The sequence below is a fragment of the Verticillium dahliae genome, genomic scaffold (assembly GCF_000150675.1).
Source record: "Verticillium dahliae VdLs.17 supercont1.6 genomic scaffold, whole genome shotgun sequence".
NCBI classification, from domain to species: Eukaryota; Fungi; Ascomycota; class Sordariomycetes; order Glomerellales; family Plectosphaerellaceae; genus Verticillium; species Verticillium dahliae.
This window is the reverse complement of record NW_009276926.1, coordinates 874,957-893,810: the sequence shown is the minus strand read 5'-3', so window position 1 is coordinate 893,810 and position 18,854 is coordinate 874,957. Positions and strand designations below refer to the sequence as shown.

The 18,854-nt window shown below is 57.7% G+C and overlaps 4 protein-coding genes across 4 annotated transcripts in view; 1 reads left to right on the top strand and 3 right to left on the bottom strand.

The window, feature by feature from the left end:
• Nucleotides 1-581, bottom strand: part of VDAG_03831 (uncharacterized protein) — a gene marked incomplete at both ends in the record, with an annotated part of 1,642 nt that extends 1,061 nt beyond the window's left edge. Inside the window, one exon of the mRNA XM_009653915.1 lies at nt 150-581. Within this exon, the coding sequence (XP_009652210.1) occupies nt 150-581 (432 nt within the window). The remainder of the gene's footprint in view (nt 1-149) is intronic.
• Nucleotides 582-4,850: 4,269 nt separating this feature from the next.
• Nucleotides 4,851-7,880, bottom strand: VDAG_03830 (bromodomain-containing factor 1; the record flags this gene model as incomplete). The annotated part of the gene is made up of 3 exons (XM_009653914.1): nt 4,851-5,204; nt 5,265-7,638; nt 7,792-7,880. The coding sequence occupies 3 exons, from the start codon at nt 7,878-7,880 to the stop codon at nt 4,851-4,853; spliced, it is 2,817 nt and encodes a 938-aa protein (XP_009652209.1).
• A 2,102-nt stretch (nt 7,881-9,982) lies between these two features.
• On the top strand, nt 9,983-11,281 carry VDAG_03829 (uncharacterized protein; the record flags this gene model as incomplete). Its single annotated transcript, XM_009653913.1, has 1 exon — nt 9,983-11,281. The coding sequence occupies one exon, from the start codon at nt 9,983-9,985 to the stop codon at nt 11,279-11,281; it is 1,299 nt and encodes a 432-aa protein (XP_009652208.1).
• A 738-nt stretch (nt 11,282-12,019) lies between these two features.
• On the bottom strand, nt 12,020-13,942 carry VDAG_03828 (uncharacterized protein; the record flags this gene model as incomplete). Its single annotated transcript, XM_009653912.1, has 1 exon — nt 12,020-13,942. One exon carries the CDS (start codon nt 13,940-13,942, stop codon nt 12,020-12,022), a length of 1,923 nt encoding a protein of 640 aa, XP_009652207.1.
• Between the last annotated feature and the right edge of the window lie 4,912 nt (nt 13,943-18,854).

Sequence of the window (18,854 nt, the reverse complement as noted above, 5' to 3'; positions counted from 1 at the left end):
CTTCGCCGGATTACGCTATTCGCCCCCTATTACCCAAGTAACCTACTTTTTTTCCTCAATCAACCCAACGGAAAACGCGTCCCGTCATTCCCCTCTGCCTCCACCCCTCCCTCTGTGCATAACGAGCCACCCCATCCCCCCTCCCTCACCTCCTGCGCGCCCGCCTCGGCACAGGGGTGGCCTTGGGCATCTTGGAACGTGGCGGCCTGGACCTTTTCGAAGAGGCGGTCCTTGAGGGCCGGGGAGAAGCCTGCTTCCGTGGCGACGGCGCGGAAGCCGGATGTGCTGCCTGTCATGGCTTCTTCGGTCGCTTGCTCGAGGCGGCGGGAGAGGGCGCCTGGGAGGGTGTCTACGGCTGGAGGGTCATCTTGGGGTGCGGCGGCGGGGGCCTCGTTGCCTGGCTTTTCGGAGGCGTTGGCTTCGGAGGCGGTGGCTTCGGAGGCGGTGGCGGACGGGTCTTTACTTGGCTTGTGTTGAGAAGCAGAGGAGAGGAGGCGGAGGGGAGGGCTGCGGGTGGCGAGCGATCGCAGCCTGAGCCGGCAGATGCACTGTGAGCATGGTCTAGGAAGGTTCGTAGGCATGGCGTCTTGTGTCGTGTCTCTCGATCAGGGGTGAGGACGACATGTCGCGGAGGGTTGTCGACTTTTGGATGATGTCAACGATGCAAGGTGGAGGGCGGGAGGGTTCATTCGATGTGAGGTCCAAGTGGCGGAACTCTTATCGGCCGCCTGATAAGAGGTGTCTCTCCGAATACGACCCTAACCCCTGAGATCGATCTTTACACCCCCCCAGAGACTGAGGAACGACCTTCAGGCTTGCCCAGAAAATGAGGTGCTTTCCTTGATGGCTGCCAGTACGCGCAGTCTCGCCCCATTCTTGCACCGTGGGTCAACATCTAACAAGCCTTTCGTCAAGTTTCCGCAATGTTCGGTGACAATGTCGATATAATGAAGACACCGAACAAAACCCTCGACGAGTCGTGCTGGAATCAGAGCAGCAGCGTAATACACTATCCATACGCGTACGGTAGCTGGGCGTCGCGGATCTGTCCTATCTTGTCGCCCACGTGCGTGACGTCGCCAAAGCTCATGTAAAGGTCGGTGAAGACAAAACGCGGAACGGTTGCTTCATCATCTAGGGTGACCGCACGATCTCACTGCTTGAGATTGCCGGTTTTATGCGACCAGTGCACAAGGATCCCAAGGTGTTACCGCGCCGCAACCTTCCAAGGCTGATGGTGTATGCTGCCGGGCCCTTCATCGGGATTTCAAAAAAAAGTAGTCGGCCGCCATCCTAACCTTGGCATTCCGTTTAAAGTTGATAACTGCAAGAGCATCCGGGAGCTCGGTCTCAAGTACCGCCCGGTCAGCGAGAGCTTCCAAGCGCACGACCGTCCTGGGAAGCAGCGAACCCTCGATACTAATTTCTTCTTCCACAGGCCCTTACCCTTAGTCTCCTGCATGCGTCTTCTCCCAAAGGACGCGGTGACGGCCATCAAGGAGGCTGTCAACTACAGGACACGCCCAACTCGCGGGGGCCTTTTTCGGGATGCCGCTACTTTCAAACATGGTCTTTCTGACCCAAGTGTCGGTCTATTGGTAGCCAGAGCGTTGACCATCTCGAACAACCTCACTTTCGGGGACGCTGAGTTGTACCTGGGACGGGATCTCGCCCTGCTCTACGCCTAGAAAAGGATCTCATCGATGAAAGGAATAGCAAGAAATCACTCGAATTCTTGACTTTCTATCGTTCATTTCCCGGAAGAAACCGAGACATTACATTTGTGGTCCAAGTTGGGGCTATGTAGAGATGATCCTCGGTGCAGACCTGTCCGCCTGAGAACAGGCAACAGATCACAAAGCCTGCCACCTATAGCTAATACCAGGAGCCTTTATTTTGTAGAACTATTGTGGACGAGTTTCCTGTTTCATTGTTCCTGACATGTTGAGACTCGTTGTGAGGACCTCCAAGGCGCTCACATCATCAATCCTACATCACACGTTCAAGGACCTCTCTTTTCCTCAAATGACTGCTTCATTGCCCTGATCAGACGAGGTCTTCACTTGCCCTACTTCAGTACCTCGCATTACTATGGATCTTCTCGATTAGGAGGTATTCGCAGATCAAAAGAGTGTATGAAAACAGGAAAAGAAAGAGAATGACTGCCTACAAACCATTGTACCCATAGCATACGAGTCGTGTCTTTACATCCTTTCCTAGGTACGCGAATGGAACAACAATCATCTTCTCATGGTGCCTGTGGTCGGGTCGGAGCAATGATTCAATCTTGTATCCACGAGGTACTGACCCGGCGTTAAAGCCCATTCCTACGTCACCATGGTAGGTATTAGTCTTCAGCAAGCGGGCTTTTACATTAGCTTGTTCGGAAGCATTGATTTGTGTTTGGCCAGATCCAACCCACCACTCTATGCCCCGTCTTTGGTAGCGAGCGCTCTACAGAGGGAGGGAACATGAAGAGGGAACGGCACGAATCGTGACGCTCAGTAGTATCTCCAGAAAGCGACATTTGCCACAAGCCTCTACGGTCGTCTTTTCCCCTTGCAGCTGCCTAAACTCTCAATATGAACCGGAACATGAGTTACACTCGGCGCCTGTGCTATGTAGACAATTGCCACTGCCGACCCTGTAAACCTAGCGAGACCCAATTGGCTTTGGTCCAAGTCCGGCCCTCTTTGTCATGTTGATTCTTCTACGCGGTTTCCCTGTCATTGAATGTCCCACGTAGTCTCTTAGCGGATAGGGCGGTGAAGAAGCGGGAGCCGACGAGCTGTGCTTCGAGAGAAGGGACTTAAACCAAGTGCCATGTATTCGGAGGCCATGTTGTAGAGCCTCTCCTCATCCAAAACAAGCCATTTCAAAAAGCAAAAGCAACGAAAATACGACAGCTTTTAGTTGGTGAGGTTCTCACGCGCCTTCATCAGCAGCAGATTCCACATGGTCTAACATCCCGTGAGAGCGCACAGCGTTAACGAAACCCCCCTTCTCAAACACCCCACTTACTCGGGTGTCCCAACAGCACAAGCCCACTCCTCCAGGATTGATCGCACGATCAGTAACATGTCAGAAGACGTCCCTCGGTCCCTGCCGACGGGGTTGATTCCGCAGCCGTACGTCCAGCGCCAGTCACTAGCCCCATCTCCCATCTCCCATCTCCCATCTCCCATCTCCCATCTCCCATCTCCCATCTCCCATCTCCCATCTCCCATCTCCCATCTCCCATCTCCCATCGCTCCGACGGTCTCTTGATTCTGACAGACGCCATGCCCTACACAGCGGCGGAAGGAACGCGGGACGTTGGCGCCAGCAGCCTTTCGCTGCCTGCGCCGACGCCAGATCAACACAATCGCCAGCCTGCGAGCCAGCAACCAGGAGATGCAGGACGCCATGGCCCGCAGGGCGCGCATCGCATCCGGCATCGACAACCGCGAGCTTACCGAAGCGGCGCGAGACGCCCAGAGGGGAACAACCCGGACGTTGCGCTGCGGTTCCACGGCATGATGTTCGCGGCATGCGAGGCCAACGGCACACCGATCGACACGTTTCTCCCGCCGCCCGGCATGGAAACACTGCTTCGCGAGAGGCTCGGCACGCGCCATGGTCTGCTGGAGCAAGGGCCGCACGATGGCGGCGACCCGGAGGTGAGGACCTTGGTCTGCGCATTCGTGGGAGACATGGTGAAGGGCAGCATCTGCCTCGGGGACGGACCACGCTGGACGGCGGACAGGGCCACGGCCATGCTCGATGCTTTTTCACGAGCTGGCGCCTGCGTGATCCATGCACCGGTTTCCGCGTTATCCTCTCTTCCTTCACGAGGGGTACGTCAGTCGGTGCTGCGTGCTGGGCATCGTCTTGAGCGGCGGTGTCGTCCTGGTGTTGCGGATGACTGACAACAGCGTCTTGATTGAGCCGACTAACTCCATTCAGGAGGCCATTCGATGGAGGTCGAAATTTATTTGTCTAGGCAACATTGGAAAACTGGCCCCGGAAACTCGAAAACACGCTTAGTGGCGTGACTGAGTTCCGGTGCAAGATTGGTCTCTACTTGTTATAGACCCTTTTGTGGAACACGATTCTTCACCTGCACACCAGAACCGACAACCCTGATTTCTCCCTCTCTGGCCGGCAGATTCACAGCAAAGATGGCATCTGGTCTTCATTCTTTTGCCAATGATCACTGAAAGCGAGTGATCGAAGCTTGTGAAGACCCGCCGAAAATACACAGCTTCCAACGTGGCTTTGAACACCACCACAGCGACAAAATTCACCCAGAGAGCACCAAAAGGAACACCATGCACGAGTCAAGTTGTACAATTCAGGGTTACCGCAACCAGCTGCCTCACGCGGCCAGTCGCTCGCAGAACGCCTCCCTCTTGAGATCATGCTCTGCTTGCTTTCTTCGTCACGATTACGCCTCGTCTCGCATTTCATCCTCCCTGCGCTACCAATTGGTCACGGCCTCCCCTGCCGCCTCGAGAGAATAGTAATCTCGACGCAACGCTTAATATTTGGTCCTCAGACCGACCTCCCCACGCCTTTTTTTTTCCCTCGGCGCATATGAAGTATGCAGCCGACCAGGAGAACCTAGTCAAGTCCTCTGGTGCTCTCTTCTCCCCAAAAGCCTTTGCCACCGAAACACACCTCATGATGGAGAGTACTCTCGGCCATTCCCAGAGAGCCCGCGGCGGCAATAGATGCTCCTTCGCTGCGATGGTATGTTCCCTCGGATAAGCGCGGCTGCTGCACTCCAGTCGTAGAGCCGGTCGGAGAACAACCGCCGCACGATGCTCAAACAATGTGTAGACACGCAAACCACCTCATGACGCGAAGGCTCACTCTTCCTCAGAATCAGAAGAGTCCTCACGCAGCGGGTGAAGAGGCACCTCAGGGTCACGTTCACCAGCAGGCTCTTGGCCTGACTGGTACTGGTTCTTGAGGCGCTCGAGCTCGGCAATGCGTGCCTCTTGCTCACGAGCATTCATGGGCTTGTTCTTCTTCGGCTTGCCCGACTTCTTCTGCCCGCCACCGCTGGCGCTACCTGGGGACGAGTCGCGTGCGGCTGCCGCTGGTGGATGCACCGAGGCGGCGAAACCGGGAAGAACCTTCTTGAGAAGGTCCCACAGCTTGTGAAGGGCATCGGAAGTCAGCTGGTCAATCTCCAACTCGAGCTCTCCGCTGTCGTTTTCCTGCAGGCACGGGTTAGCAAACAAATGTCGGCGGCCGACCAAGTTGGTGTCATGACGTACAGATTGACCCGTGTCCTTCTTGATTATGTCAATGGCCCGCGCAATATTGTTCTCGTCCAAGTCGTTGATACCGTTGGCGATGGCGTCCTTCTCAACCTGAGTCATCTGTCGCTTCTTCTTGGGTCCTGAAGCACCACCCTTCTTGTGCGACGCGCCACCGGCGGCCTTCTTGCTTGGACCGTTGCCGGGGGCCTTGGCCTTGTGGCTTGGCTTTGCAGGCTTGCTCTTGGCCGGCTTTTCAGTTTTCTGGGTTCCGGCGCGCTCCTTCTCTTCGATGAGGCGCTTCCTGATGGCATTGACGACAGTACGCTGCACATCAATCATCGTCTCGTCGGGGTTGTCTATGTTCATGAGCAGCTGTGACAGATTTTTCGTCTCGTCCGCGAGTCGCTGCTCGAGCTGCTGGATCGCCCCGTTAGTGATCTTAGCAGCGGGTGCAGAGGCGGCTTGCTCGTCTTCCGACTCTTCCTCGCTGTCCTCACCCGACCCAGCATCTGAGGCAGGCTTGGCCGGCGTGTGCTTGGTGATCCATTGCTCCTTCTTGCTCCACATGTCGCGGAAAAGCCTCTCGAGCTGGACGGCGAGCCCGTACACGGGGTGGTCAGGACCATTGAACTTGAGACAGTTCTTCACGATGAGCTGCACGTCGCCCACAACGCTCTTGGCGGTCTGGTACTCGTTTGTCATGAGCTTCTTCTTGATGGTGCCCAGGTCCATGGGGTTCTTGATGAGGGAGTAGTACTGAGGAATCTGCAGCGCAACGGGGTCGACAGGCACAACAAAGGGTGCATTGATGGCCTCGTGCTTGACATCCATCAGGGAAGAAATGACCTCGTAGGCAAATTGCAGATCCAGCGGCAGCTTCTTCTTGTTAAAATTCTGAAGCGCCATGTAATCCATGTCTCTGCTCTTGGGCGGGTGGATTGCGCGCTTCGGCCTGTCCGTGTCATTGTGCGTCGACGCCCGTCGGACCTGCGGCACGCCACCAGGCGGCACGGCATATGCCTCAGCGTCGGGTCTAGCGGCGGGGCTGGGAGGCACGGGGCGCGATTCTTTACGGGCGGCAGCAGGTCGGGGGGCAGCGACGGGCGGTCGTTGTTCGGCCTGCCTCGAAGGGTTGTGCTTCGGTGGCGCCTTTGCTTTGGGGGGCTCCTCGGCCGGAATATCCAGGAGCCTAGCCCAGATCGCCGGCACGACGTTCCTCCCCGCGAGTGTGACGTCGTGGCTGGGGCCGTTGAAGGACACGGCGTTGCTGTACAGCAACGTCAGATCCGCCTTGAGGTCTCCGAGTGTGGGATACTTCGTCCCATCGCGCAGGTTGCGTTCCATCAAACCAATGTCCATGGGTTTCGCGACAAGAGCGGCATAGTTTCCGCCAAGTTGAGGCCACATCTTTGCGACAGAGTCCTTGAAGATAGCACCATGCTTCGTCTTCTTGATACCGGCCAGGACCCTGCGGTACTCGCGAATCCGATGCTGCGTGACAGGCGTCGAGTTGAGAGCCGCATCATGCCAGCCCTTCAGATTGCGGAATGGGTCGGGTTCGTCATCTGTCGTGACATCAAGGCGAGACGCCACCTCGACTGTGGACTCGGCCGTCGCTGCGCGCTCTGGCTCTGGCTCTGGCTCTGGCTCCTCATCCCGGGTTTCGGTCTTCGCGCGCTTGGCAGCAGGCTCCTCGACGTTATCATCCTCACGATCACGCGCAACCTTATTTGACGAGGATGCTGGAGCGTCGGTCATAGGGACGTCAGCATCAGGTCGTGGCGAGGGAGAGCCCTTGTTGCCATCGAGGTCGAGTTGGGACAAGCTCTCTGGCTTCAGGTCTACATCTGCAGTCGGGTTGGACGTGGGTGGCGAAGACGTCTGTTCAGTCCCGTTTGGCTTTGCAGCTGGTGACTTGGGGGCGGCTTCGGGTTCGGGCGAGTCGAGTTGCATTTCTACGTCGTCCGCCTCGTCCGGCGGAGAGGCCTTTTCTGGCTTGCTCGACTCAGTCGTCTTTGCGGTGGCTTCCTCCGAGTTCGATGACTCAATAGATGGCTGGATAGGTGCATCCTTTGCTGGGGACGACTCCTCCTGGGGAGTCCCGTCGTTTGTTGTGGCGGCCGCTGGAGGCTTCGGGGGCAGTGATGCTGGCGGCTGTGGCGACTTTGAGGCCGATTTCGCAGTCTCGGATGCCTCCTTTGATGGCGTAGGCTCGGACGTAGAGTCAGGCTGGCTCGACGCAGACCCCTTCACGTTGGCAGACTCCGTGTCAGCTGCGTTCGCATTGGGCTCGTCCTTGGTCTTCTTTTCCGACGCGTCATCGTGGCTGCCGTTGCCATTAGTCAAGGGCGTTGCGACTTTTCCAGAGGTTGCAGAGGGCGAGGTATGGCTGTGGCACAAGTCGGTTAGTCATCAGTTGGCATGCGGTGCGTATCAGCGGGCGCCAGAATGCAGGCGCGCAGGATGAGGCAGCATCAGAGAGCCGCAATGAAGAGTGGGACAGGGAACACGTAGAGAGGTACAGCAAAGAATAGCAACGTACCCGTTAGTCTCAGGCTTGCCTGCTTTCTCAGATGCAGCGGCACTTCCCTTGTCGACGGGCTCTGCCCGTTCTGACTGAGGGGACGCCATGGCTTCGGTGTAGGTGAATGCGCTCAGGGCGGAGGGGCACTAATCAACGCGCCAGACGCGACGTCAATCGACGAAATACGCTTTCCAAGTGTTGCGCAGACGAATCGGTAATGGATAGGAGCCAAGGTGGTTGAGGATGAGCGTTTGTGATGACTGCAGGCGCGTGGCGTGGTTGTGGAGGGAAGGCGCGTGGCGATGGGGTGGACCAACTGGGGCGTTTGACGACGCGAATGGCCGTCGACGACGCGTCAAAAGGCTCGAGACTTGATCGCAATTGTTTTGAAGAGATGGATAGAGCAGGGTTGGAAGGCGTGCCGTGATGAAGTTGATCGCAAGAGGCCGCAAAGAGAGTACTTGGCGATCTGGCGATCGCGCATGCAGCTCCAGAGGTACCGGGGGGGTGAATACAAACACGCGACGAGTGTGTCGGTGGAGCCGGCAGGACTCGAGATGGGGGCGGCGGAGTGGAAAGTGTTCGGCTCTGTGGATGAATCGGGCGTGGGTCGCGAAGAAGTGAATCGTGCGAAGTGGAAAATGATGGTAATTCGTTATGTGGTGGTATGGATGGTGTGGTTGATGATGGTGAGAGGTACCTCTTTATTTTTCGGCGAGGGTGGTGGTCGCTAAGGTACGGTACGGTACGGAGGGTCGCGACCTGCGGAGGAAAGCGCGTGCACGTCAGTGTTTTTGGTCCCGGTTGGCGGCGCGTCCTATTTATGAGAAGGAGCTGACAAGCTCCGAGTGGCCGGCTATCTGGCCTTATCGGGGCAAGGGCAGGTGCTGGAGAAAAATTTGGTTGGGCAGGAGGCATGGAGGCATGCGCGCACAGAAGGAAGGTGGTCTGTGCAGAGGGGAGGGGGGGCAGGAGCACAGGGATCCCATTGGGAGGTCGCCATGGGGGGCCCGCACAAAATGTACAATTATGCGGTGCGCAGCCAATGAGCCAGCGTTGGGGCGACGGTGGGCTGTAGGGGGACTGGACGATGACGAGGGACCAAAGGGGAATGACGAGGCTGGGACGGTTGCTCGAGGTGTGGCTGAGGAAGGATCGCACGATCAAACATGATCTTGATGAAAGTGAAGACGCATAACAACAATGGGAAAAGTGTTGACTCACTCGAAATGGGCCTCTTCAAGTTTTTGTGCTGCACTTGCGCATGCGCAGTGAAGGAAAGGAAGGCAAGGAAGCAAAAGCTTGAAGGATCCAGATGTGGCTGCAATTCAAGATGTGGCGGGGCAAGATGAACGCACAGGCCACCGAGAAGGTTAGAAAGAGGGAGAGTTGGGTAAAACCAGTAGAAATTCGTCCTGGGACTAAATACAGCCAGCCCGCCCTGACGCTTCCACCCCATCACCCACCCCGAGCTTCAGCTTTGGGGGACACGAGAGACTGCCAGAGGAAGCATGGATGGCATTGGTATCTTGGTACTTGAGAATTTGCTGATGCAACCCTCCGATAGAAGGTTGCGCCATCTACGAATAGGTCCCTCCCACAGAAGCACAGAAGAGTCTTGCGACACAAAGCCGGATCTGCAGCGTCGACCGGCCAGATGGATGGCTAGACAAAAAGGTGATGCGACGCTTCTGTGATTGGACGAGGCTTTCCAGAAGGGTCAAGATTTCTGCTGGATGAGCGGTCACAGCCGCGCAGGTCAGATGACTACTGGCCCAGGAATGCGCCACATGCGTCGCACACGTGAAATACCACCAGCCGGGTGCGGTCTGCAGAAATGGGCGTGGCGTTCCTGGCTGCTGCGCCGCAAGCATCAATGACCCCCCCCCCCCCCCCCCCCAATCCCCATCCTTGCCATCATCAGTCGGTGAGCTTGTGGCCCACACCGAGAATGAGCATCACGTGCCCTTAGTCATCCCCCACCGACCCGCTTCCCTGCATCGACCGCTCCAGTCCTGCTGGAAAATTTGGCAGGGCCCAGAAAAAAAGTTCACCGCAGCAGCACCTCCAGACTCTCTCTCGGCAGCATCCAGAGGTTGTCTCAACAAGACTCTTCTGCACCCTGTCGCCCCCTCAATCGCTCGTCTGCCCTCTCAATCCGTACGACGAGAAAAAGGTCTCTGCAGCACCCAGGGAATCTGCCACAACAATGTCCGCCAAGAGAAAGGCATCAGCGCGGTTCGCGCCCCCCACCGTCAAGTCGGCCATCAAAGTCCCGACCAAAGCCCGCATCGACGAGAGCAGGACGGCCGTCTCCTCGACAGACAACATCCAGGCTTCGGCCCGCAACCAGACGCAAGAGACGATCGACATATCATCCGACTCGAACAGCGACGACGACGACGACGAAGAGGATGCCTCGGACGACGGGGCTGGATCGGACAACCTCATGAACGGCGTCGAGGCGACGGGCGCCGCTCCCTCAATAGCAGCAGCAGCCAACAGCACGACACACGCGACAACGACAGACACAGCAGACGCCGGCTCGGAGGACGCCGAGGACGCCACGTCGCCCTCCTTTGGCGAGCTGCTGCGCGGCACAATCGACGTCCCCGCCATCCTCTCCCAACAAGCCCTCTCCTCGGCACCGAAAGCCTCCTCCGCCTCCCAAGCCCTGACCGCCGCGCCGACGACGACGACGACGACACTCGCGACGACGACGACGACGCCGCTCGACCCCCCCTCCCTCTCCTCCCTCAGCACAGTCCTCACGCAGGCGCTCCGCACCGAAGACACGGAGCTCCTCGAGTCGTGCCTGCAAATCACCGACACGCCGTCGATCCACGCGACCATTGAGCGGCTCGACTCGGCCCTCGCCGGCGTCCTGCTGACGCGCCTCGCCGCCCGCTTCCACCGCCGCCCCGGCCGCGCCGGCTCCCTCATGGCTTGGGTCAAGTGGACGCTCGTCGCCCACGGCGGCGCCCTCGCCCTGCAGCCCAAGGTCCTCGACCGCCTCGTCGCCCTGCAAAAGGTCCTCAACGAGCGCGCCCGCGGCCTGCCGAGCCTGCTCGCCCTCAAGGGCAAGCTCGACATGCTCGACGCCCAGATGCAGCTGCGCCAGAGCAGGCAGCGCGGCGGCGGCCGCGGTGCCGACGACGAGGAGGACGACGACGACGAAGACGAGGAGGGCGCCATCTACGTCGAGGGCGAGGAGGCCGATGTTGACGTTGCCATTGCCGAGGCCAACGGTGCGCTGCTGGCGCTGGAGGAGGGGGATGACGATGTGCCCGGGACGAACGGCTTCGCTGCCGACTCGGACGTTGACGATGACGATTCGGACGTCGAGGAGCCCGAGAGCGACGATGACGGCGAGGAGGTGCTTGATGAGGATGATGTCGACCACCTTGATGTCGAAGACTCGATGGATGAGGATGAGGACAGCGATGCCGAGGCCGCGCCGCCCTCGAAGCTGAGGAAGACGGCTCGCTCGTTTGGCAAGAGACGTTGAGCCTGTGCACCCGTGTGTGCGTGAATGTGTGGCAGGCTTGGGTGGAGGCAGACCAATTCAAAAGAAGAGAGAAAAGGGATTCAGGGTGACGACGGTGGAACCGGCTTTGAAAAGACGAGCCGTGCAGGAGCACCCCCCTGGATCAACATCACTGGCGACCCATCCGTCCGTCTGGCATGAACGGCCACGACGGTCAATTGGCAGCGTCCCGGGTTAGACTCGTGGCGCAGTAGTCTTGTCTATAATGGCATAGAACTGTATTTGTCACATGCCTCGGCGTTTTTCGCTTGCGCTTCATATAAATGTACGCCTTATTCCGTCTTGATCATCTGCATCATGTTTGCATCGACCTGCTTGCTCTCGCAGCACTGGTCTGTATCAAAAAGTGACAACGAGCCAATTCAATACGGGCTGTGTCAATGTCAAGAGCCGGCCGGAGCACAGCGATCACGAGCACAAAAATTACTTCGACACCGAGGCGCATAGCCTTCGAGCGCAGTACAGATCGTAATTGTATAAAAAGATATATCATGTCTGGGTTTATCTCTGTCTACCCATCTAGTAAAGCTCTGAAAAAAAAAAACGCCCCTAGGCATGCAGTAACCGCTCGCTCGAATTACAGGTAGGTTAGGTCCAATAGTTGGGTCAGAATCAATCCATGACAAAATTGTGTCAATGGAAGGTGTGTACACGCATTGGTGGTCATGCGGTCTGGGTCATCAATCTCGGGTCTCGAACTCAGATAGCCCAGCTGCCGCGGCGCTCACGGACGCCCCAGGCCAGGGGATCGAGTGTGTCGAGGTTGGGATGCTGATGAGCCCACTCCAGGATGTAGACCTTGAGGGCTCTCCATCGGGGACAGCGCCGGTCCTCAGGCACCTGCGCTGCCTCGACCACGTGTCCGTGGGCCATTTGGCTGGCGTCGTCGACCCGCAGGTCGGCGATGCTGACCTTGGCGAATTTGGAGAGCTCCTGGTCAAAGTTGCGGGCCATGGCGGGGTACCCCAGCGACAGGTAGTTGTAGACCTGGGTGATGAAGGCATCGTTGAACTCGCTGTGGATGCGATCCTCCCTCTCCACATTGGCCTTCTCGCGCTTCAGCTTCTCCTCGAGCCCGTGCAGCATGTGCAGACCCTTGGCTTCGCCGGACCGAAGACGGTGCTCCGGCGGGGCCGGGGGAGAGCTTTGACTGCTCGATTCGGGCTCATCGCTCATGGAACCACGACCGAAGGCCTGGGCAAAGGGGTCGCCGGGCGTCGACGGCATGGGGGTCCTCATGACGGTAGGGGGTTGCAGCTCGGCCTGCACAATATTTGTGCTGTTGCGGCTGTCCTTGTAGCAGTAGCCCCTCCAGAGGCCACCTCCGCCGGTGGCGTCTCTGTTGATGTCCTCCATAAACTCGACTTCCTTGAATGGGTGGTTGGGCTCAAGCTTTGTTAGCTTGGGCGACGGGCACCTTCGGAAAGTCAATTCTTTGCCGAGCATGGGCGGTGAGGCAGCACTCCTCATCCTCCTGAGGTTGGCGTCCTCCTGGGCAGCACGGCCAAAGGGCCTTGGCACGAAGCCGCCTGCCACGTTTCGGAAGCCCGTCTCGGGCGGAATTTGCGAGGGCTTGACAAAAGGGAGGTGCGCCGGTCGGGACGTAGCGGGTATGCCCGAGACGGACGGCGGTACAAGGGGCATGTGTGACTCTCCGATGGGTCTTCCCGTCGCCGACGATGAGCTCGCGCCGGCAGGGCCGACCTGGGCAGTCTTCGTTTCCTGAAGGACCGTTGTCGTGGAGCCCACCAGAGGCATGTAGGTCTCGCCGATGGGACCGCGTGCTGCTCCGGGTTGCGAACGCTTGCGCGAGTCGGTCGTCCACATGGGATCGGGGGGGCTGTCGAGCACCATGTTGTCGAGCTCCGAATCGTCCATATCGACATCACCGTCCAGGTCCCCATCTGCATCCACATCGTGCATGGTGTCGCCGCGCTCGGCCGCCACCTTTTCCGCGTGCTCCTGCATGTGCTTGTGCCAGTAGCCCAGGTCAGACGACTTCCGCCGCGCGGCACGGGGCTGGCGTCCATGGAGGGCTTTGGGCTGCTCTCTGAGGGGCACGGGTGATGTGCTCGATGACAGAGAATCGTCGCCGGAGCTCTCGCGGAAGTAGAAATGGGCGGCGCCACCCTCCCGCGCCCTGCTGTTGGGAAAGGCAGCGAGGGCATCTTCGTGCATCTGGCGCTCGGCCTCCTTTGCAGCCCACTCCAACACATAGTTGCCTGCATTCTCATCTTCCGATTCACGCCTGGCACCCTTGTGCAGGACCGTCTGGTTGTGCGAGGACTGGTCGTGGGGTTTCCGTCTCGACTTGTTGCGCTGGACGTAAATGTGATTCGTGTAGGGGGTGATGTCGGTCTTATCAGCGGGCTTGGTGGCGGGGCCCGTGTCTCCGACGCGGCGGGTTCGTCTCGAGGTCTCGATCAGCTGAGGGGCGAACCGCCTCTTGCCAGGCTGGAAGACGACTGGGTCGGGCGACTGATCGCGAGGCGACGGTTCGGGCGTGAGCTCGTCTGTGTGTCCGCCAGGCTGCGTCTTAGGGGCCTGGCTACGGACTGACTGGAAAGTCGTCTCGATAGGTACAGGGACGAACCGCCTGCGAGGGGGTGCCGGATCGGCCATTGTGGTGTGTGGGTGAGAGTCGTTCCTTTTACCAGACTATCTCTCTCGTGGCCGCTGTGTCCGAAACACAAAATAGATCAATGTCGGAATCTGTCAATGCTGGCTGTTGTCGTCGGAGTCACCCTGGGTATGGGCATGCGAGCACACGTTCTCGCGTCTCGATCAGGGTATTGTGGAGGGGTCGTCGATGATCAGCGTGCTCGCTCCGAGAATTTTGTGATGAATCAAAGGAGCCAAATTGGTCCGAAGACATGAAAGAGTGGAAAGGAATCCGAAGAAGCGTCGTAGTTGGTGGTGGTTGAGGAAGAGAGCAGAAATATCTCTCAACAAGGGGGCAGAAGGAGGTGGAGGGGTTGATCGGAGTTTCTCGCCTGTCGTGCGACCCAGGAAAGGAAAGAGGGCACTCGACGGGATAGAATACTTTGGTGAGGAGGGGGAGGAGAGGGTATCGTTGTGTCGTCCTTGTGTAGGGAGATGAAGAAGGAGGTGTGGCAGCCTCCCAGACGACAGGTCAAGAAGAGTCCGTCGGCCGGACGAAAAAGGTGCAGAGCCCTGAGCGAACCAAAGGAGCGGTCACAGGTTGACGATGGGATAATAAGACTCGTTCTCGTTCGTGGTGCCCTGACAGAGCGTGGTGGGTGGGCAGGCTGGCCTGGCAGTGGTGGTGGTGGTGGTGGTGGTGGCCTACTATAGCAAGCCCAGTACCTAGGCGATGGTGTGGGTGGGGGAAAGGCGGTGGAACAGTGAGTTGGGGATTCCGTTCTGGGGTAGATACGTGTCACTTGACTGTGCGAGCAGCGCGAAGAAGACTCTGATGGCACGGCTCTTGACTCATTCGGGCACCGAGTGGCGGAAGTTATCTCGGCTGGCCAGTGGAAGGCACCGCTGAACAGACCTGCTCTCAGGGCATGGCCACCTGGTCGTCCGATGTCGCTCTTCTCGAAGCACAGTCGCCGCACACGCCTCGCACAGGGCCGGTACATCACGTCAAGTACCTCGCCTCAGGGCCTACAAGGGTCCCCCCCCTCTTCTCACAGCGCCTTGCATTCCCATGCCTCCATGCATCCAAGCACAATACCGTTGACATCATCTCGGCTCCCCCCCCCCTTCTGTCTCTTCTAGGCTCATAGCTGCTGGGCTGTCCTTATCTGGTAGGTATTTTCAGCAACAGGGCCTAGACACCTGGGGTCCAGACTCTTCTTTTCCTAAGGTTCCGCAATGTAGTATTTATGGTCGATGTTGCTGCTGGCGGAGCTGAGAAGACGGAACAAAGAAAGGGCAAAATCGAAGGGCCAGAATTGGAGACGGAGACAAGACGTTGGGCAAGTCAAAAAACTGGTTCACAAAACTGGTCCAGGCACGCGCCAGTCGAGGCGAGTTTGATTGCCCATCAGCTGCCATCGTGGCCTTCGCCGCATGTCCCGAGCCCATGGGGGGGTACCTCTTCCCCTCCCCTCCCCTCACCCCCTCCCGATTCCAGCGACCATCACCAGAGGCAACACCACGACTCGAGAAATGACAAGCCAGGCATACAACCCATCGTCGCGCGACTCTAATGGTTTGGCGGTGTTTTTTTTTCTCTATTTCTTGAACAATGCCTCGAACCTCTCTGTCTGGTTGCATCACCAAATGACAGCCACTGACGTGCTCATAGCAAGGCTTTCCGAAGCAACAGTACTCAACATGCGGAGGCCGGAGACAGAGGAGACGCACGTCGCCGAGCCGGGACCTGGTACCTGCTCTTGACTCTTCCTGTCCCAGATTAGCGGCCACACCCTCCGGATGTCTTCCGCTGCAGCACCAATCGCCGGGGGTTCCAGGCTTGGTTGTATTCGCTCGTCATGCCAGACCATCTTGGGACAGAGGAGGTGTGTGTGCTGGTAATAAAGTAAGTGAGTAGAGCCCGCAGGTTCCGAACAGGGATGATCGATCACCTGTCAGAAAAAGCCCGCCTCATCTGTGTGTTGGCAGCTGCCGAATGCTGCGTTCCTCAGTCAAACAGGCTGCTCTCATTCCTCGCCAGCTACTCACTGTATGCATCTCTCAACAACCCCCCTCAAGCAAAGAACCCCCACGTTCCCCCCAGCTCACATAACATGGCTTCCCCATGGGCGAGCTCGGAGCCCTTGCCGAAAGAGACATGGCCTCCCTCTCTTCATTTGAGAACTGACACAGAGAGTAGAGACTGGTTTTCTGTTTGTCTCTGTCAAGGCCCATCCAGCGACCAGATGGCTTTGGATCCAGAATCGATGAACTCATCCAACGCCCAGTCTGCATCTCGTCGGAACGGTCCCGCCCGCCGCCAGCTCGTTCGAGACTCCTGGGTCTGCATGCCAGCAGGCCCGAAACTGCTGCACCTCGACCCCATCGCCGGGCATATGCGATGGGGCCTGCTCCATAGGACACAGTCCAGCACCAGGTCGGTGAGCGTGCTTGCAAGGGGGGCACATAGCTCAAATGCAAGCTTCAGCACGAGCTTCCTACGATAGGAGTAGTGCCTAGTTGGTCTTCCAGGATTGTCGAAAATCTACGAAGCACTATAGTATACGAGATGATCTCGACTACCAGACTAGGACGGCAGAGCTCCTGACGAACTGCACGATAGCAGTATGTTGTCTATCTCTCGTGACACGGCATGCCAATCCATCCCCGTTACTCAGCATCAACCCCTCATGTCTTCTCACCACTCCCAAGCAAGCCAGCCGATGTATCAAGGTCGACTTGATTGGGGGCCTCTTCTCACGCGATTCCGGCGTGCGGCCTGACGTGCTCATCAATCGTGGACCTCAGCCCAACAATCTCTTGCTTACCCACGCCACCTGTTGAGCATGTGTCACTCTCAACAGGCATCCTACGCGACCGACGACCAACCCGCCTTCACGATACCCTCACCTTCTCCCTTCCGATGACCAGCACTCGCGAACCACGCGCCGTCCGTCGCCCCGACGATTGGCCCACCCCTCGCGCTCGCGCAACCAGCCCCGTCACCCTGCGTCCTCACCGCCCTCCCCTCCCCCGGCCGCGCGAGCCAGCGGGGCAGGCGCGCGCCGGAACCTGGGCCCAGAGGTCCCCGGGGAGGATGAGGGGGGCCGCGGCCCGTGCTAGGGGCTCTCTGTCTCTCCCCGCGTTTCGCTGGCACTTGAAGCTTGGTTTCCCGCCAGGACCAGCGGCACACATGCGCAGAGCAGCGATGCCGGCGATGGGGAGGTGAGTCCTCTCTCGTTTGCGATCTGCGCCTTATCTCTGTTGTGGCGGTGAGATTGGGCGGGACGCCACAGTTGCACGGGCGACGCAGTTAGACCTTGCTTGCGTGACAAAGTGCAACCGGGCCGGCACACGGCTGGCCGGGCTGTTGAGACAGAGTCTGGGCGGCGGGCGGCAGCGTGACCTCTTTTTTTTTCATCGAGATCGCGACCGGCATGTCCGCAAACGGCGGCGGCGGCCTGTCCGGCGGCCGCTGGACCGTATTGGAGGGGCTTTTTCTAGCTGGCATCTGAGACCGCTGCGATGAGATACCTGCAGTGATGATGCTGAAATTGCTAGCAATGGTAGAACTAAGGTGAGCGCTGACTCGATGAACCTATGATTGGATGTTGACTGAGTCGCCAGCGACACCATGAGGCTGTTGCATCTGGTTTCGGTCTGCCATGTTGTGTGGCTTGTATGGTCTGATTTTGTGACGCTGGTGACTGCTTGCCTTTGTTGACGCTAAGATGGTTGCATGCAGAGTAGCGAATGAAAGTGTCAGGAGGCACCTGCGGAGCTACGCAAGAGCGGGCTAGTCAAAGTCTAATAACTGCGAGAACGCCCATACAAGAACTGCGAAAGGGCCCCCTAGTTGCGAGAGTTCAGAATTCAGATGTAGTTCAACTCCATACCTGTTTTCTATCGCCTGCAGACCACGTGTGGAAGACCTCTTCACTCCCTGTTCTGTGGCTTCGCAGAGTCACTTGACAGTTTTACATTAGCTCCGGTCCAACTTGATCAAATTCGTAAATTAGTGTAGCGTAATTGTTTGGTTTCTTTCTTGACTCTAGGCTAAGCCCCGGCCTTGACGTGCTCTTATACCCTCTGGTAGAGGGGGGATTAGACCCGCGTTGAATTTGTCTCCTCTCTACCATTTTGCCAGGAGCAAATAAATAGCATAGACAATAAGTGTCATAGACTACCTCGGTGTTCATATCGTTCACACAGCAGCATGTTCTATTCTCATTCAGATATCTACTCGAGGAGGTCAGAGATTAATGAAATCAGAGAGACCATTAATATCAGTACGAATTCCTCGGATAGTGGCTGATGAACAGGACGCATCTAAACCATTTGCAAGAAACCTCACACTCACGCACGTCGTCCGAGAGGCCTTGGTGTGATACTTGCTAGCTGCTTGACATGCGAGAGAGTCAGATGCTCATCTCCACTAGATCGGCAACAACTCCCAGTACAACTCTGATCACTTTGCAGAATGGCATTCAATGCTATGTTAACGCTTTAAGCAGCAATTCCTCGTCTGTTACATCTAGAAGATTCAGAAAGCGTCCGTGTCGTTCTATGCTTGGGTAACTTACTTGAGCATTCGACGAGACTCTGAGAGCAGAGGCGGGGTTAGGCAGGCTACCTACTGCGCTCTTCTCTTGATAAAGCAACCAAATGTCAGATCACGGGGGTTGTATACGTCACATGCAGGTTCACATGCAGATTGAGCGGCAGACCTAATTACTTGAATAGTACGACGAAGAATCCATGGCAAAAGTCCTGTTGCCAGGGCATTTTTATCACATGAGCTACCTCATGTCAGGAGACCATGCGGAGTCGCCACCGAGTCGCCAAGCAGGGGGTCGACCAGGGGCTAAGGGCTACGAGCAACGTATATATATATAGGCTGCGGAGGGCCCTCAAAGCTGCGGAGGGCCAG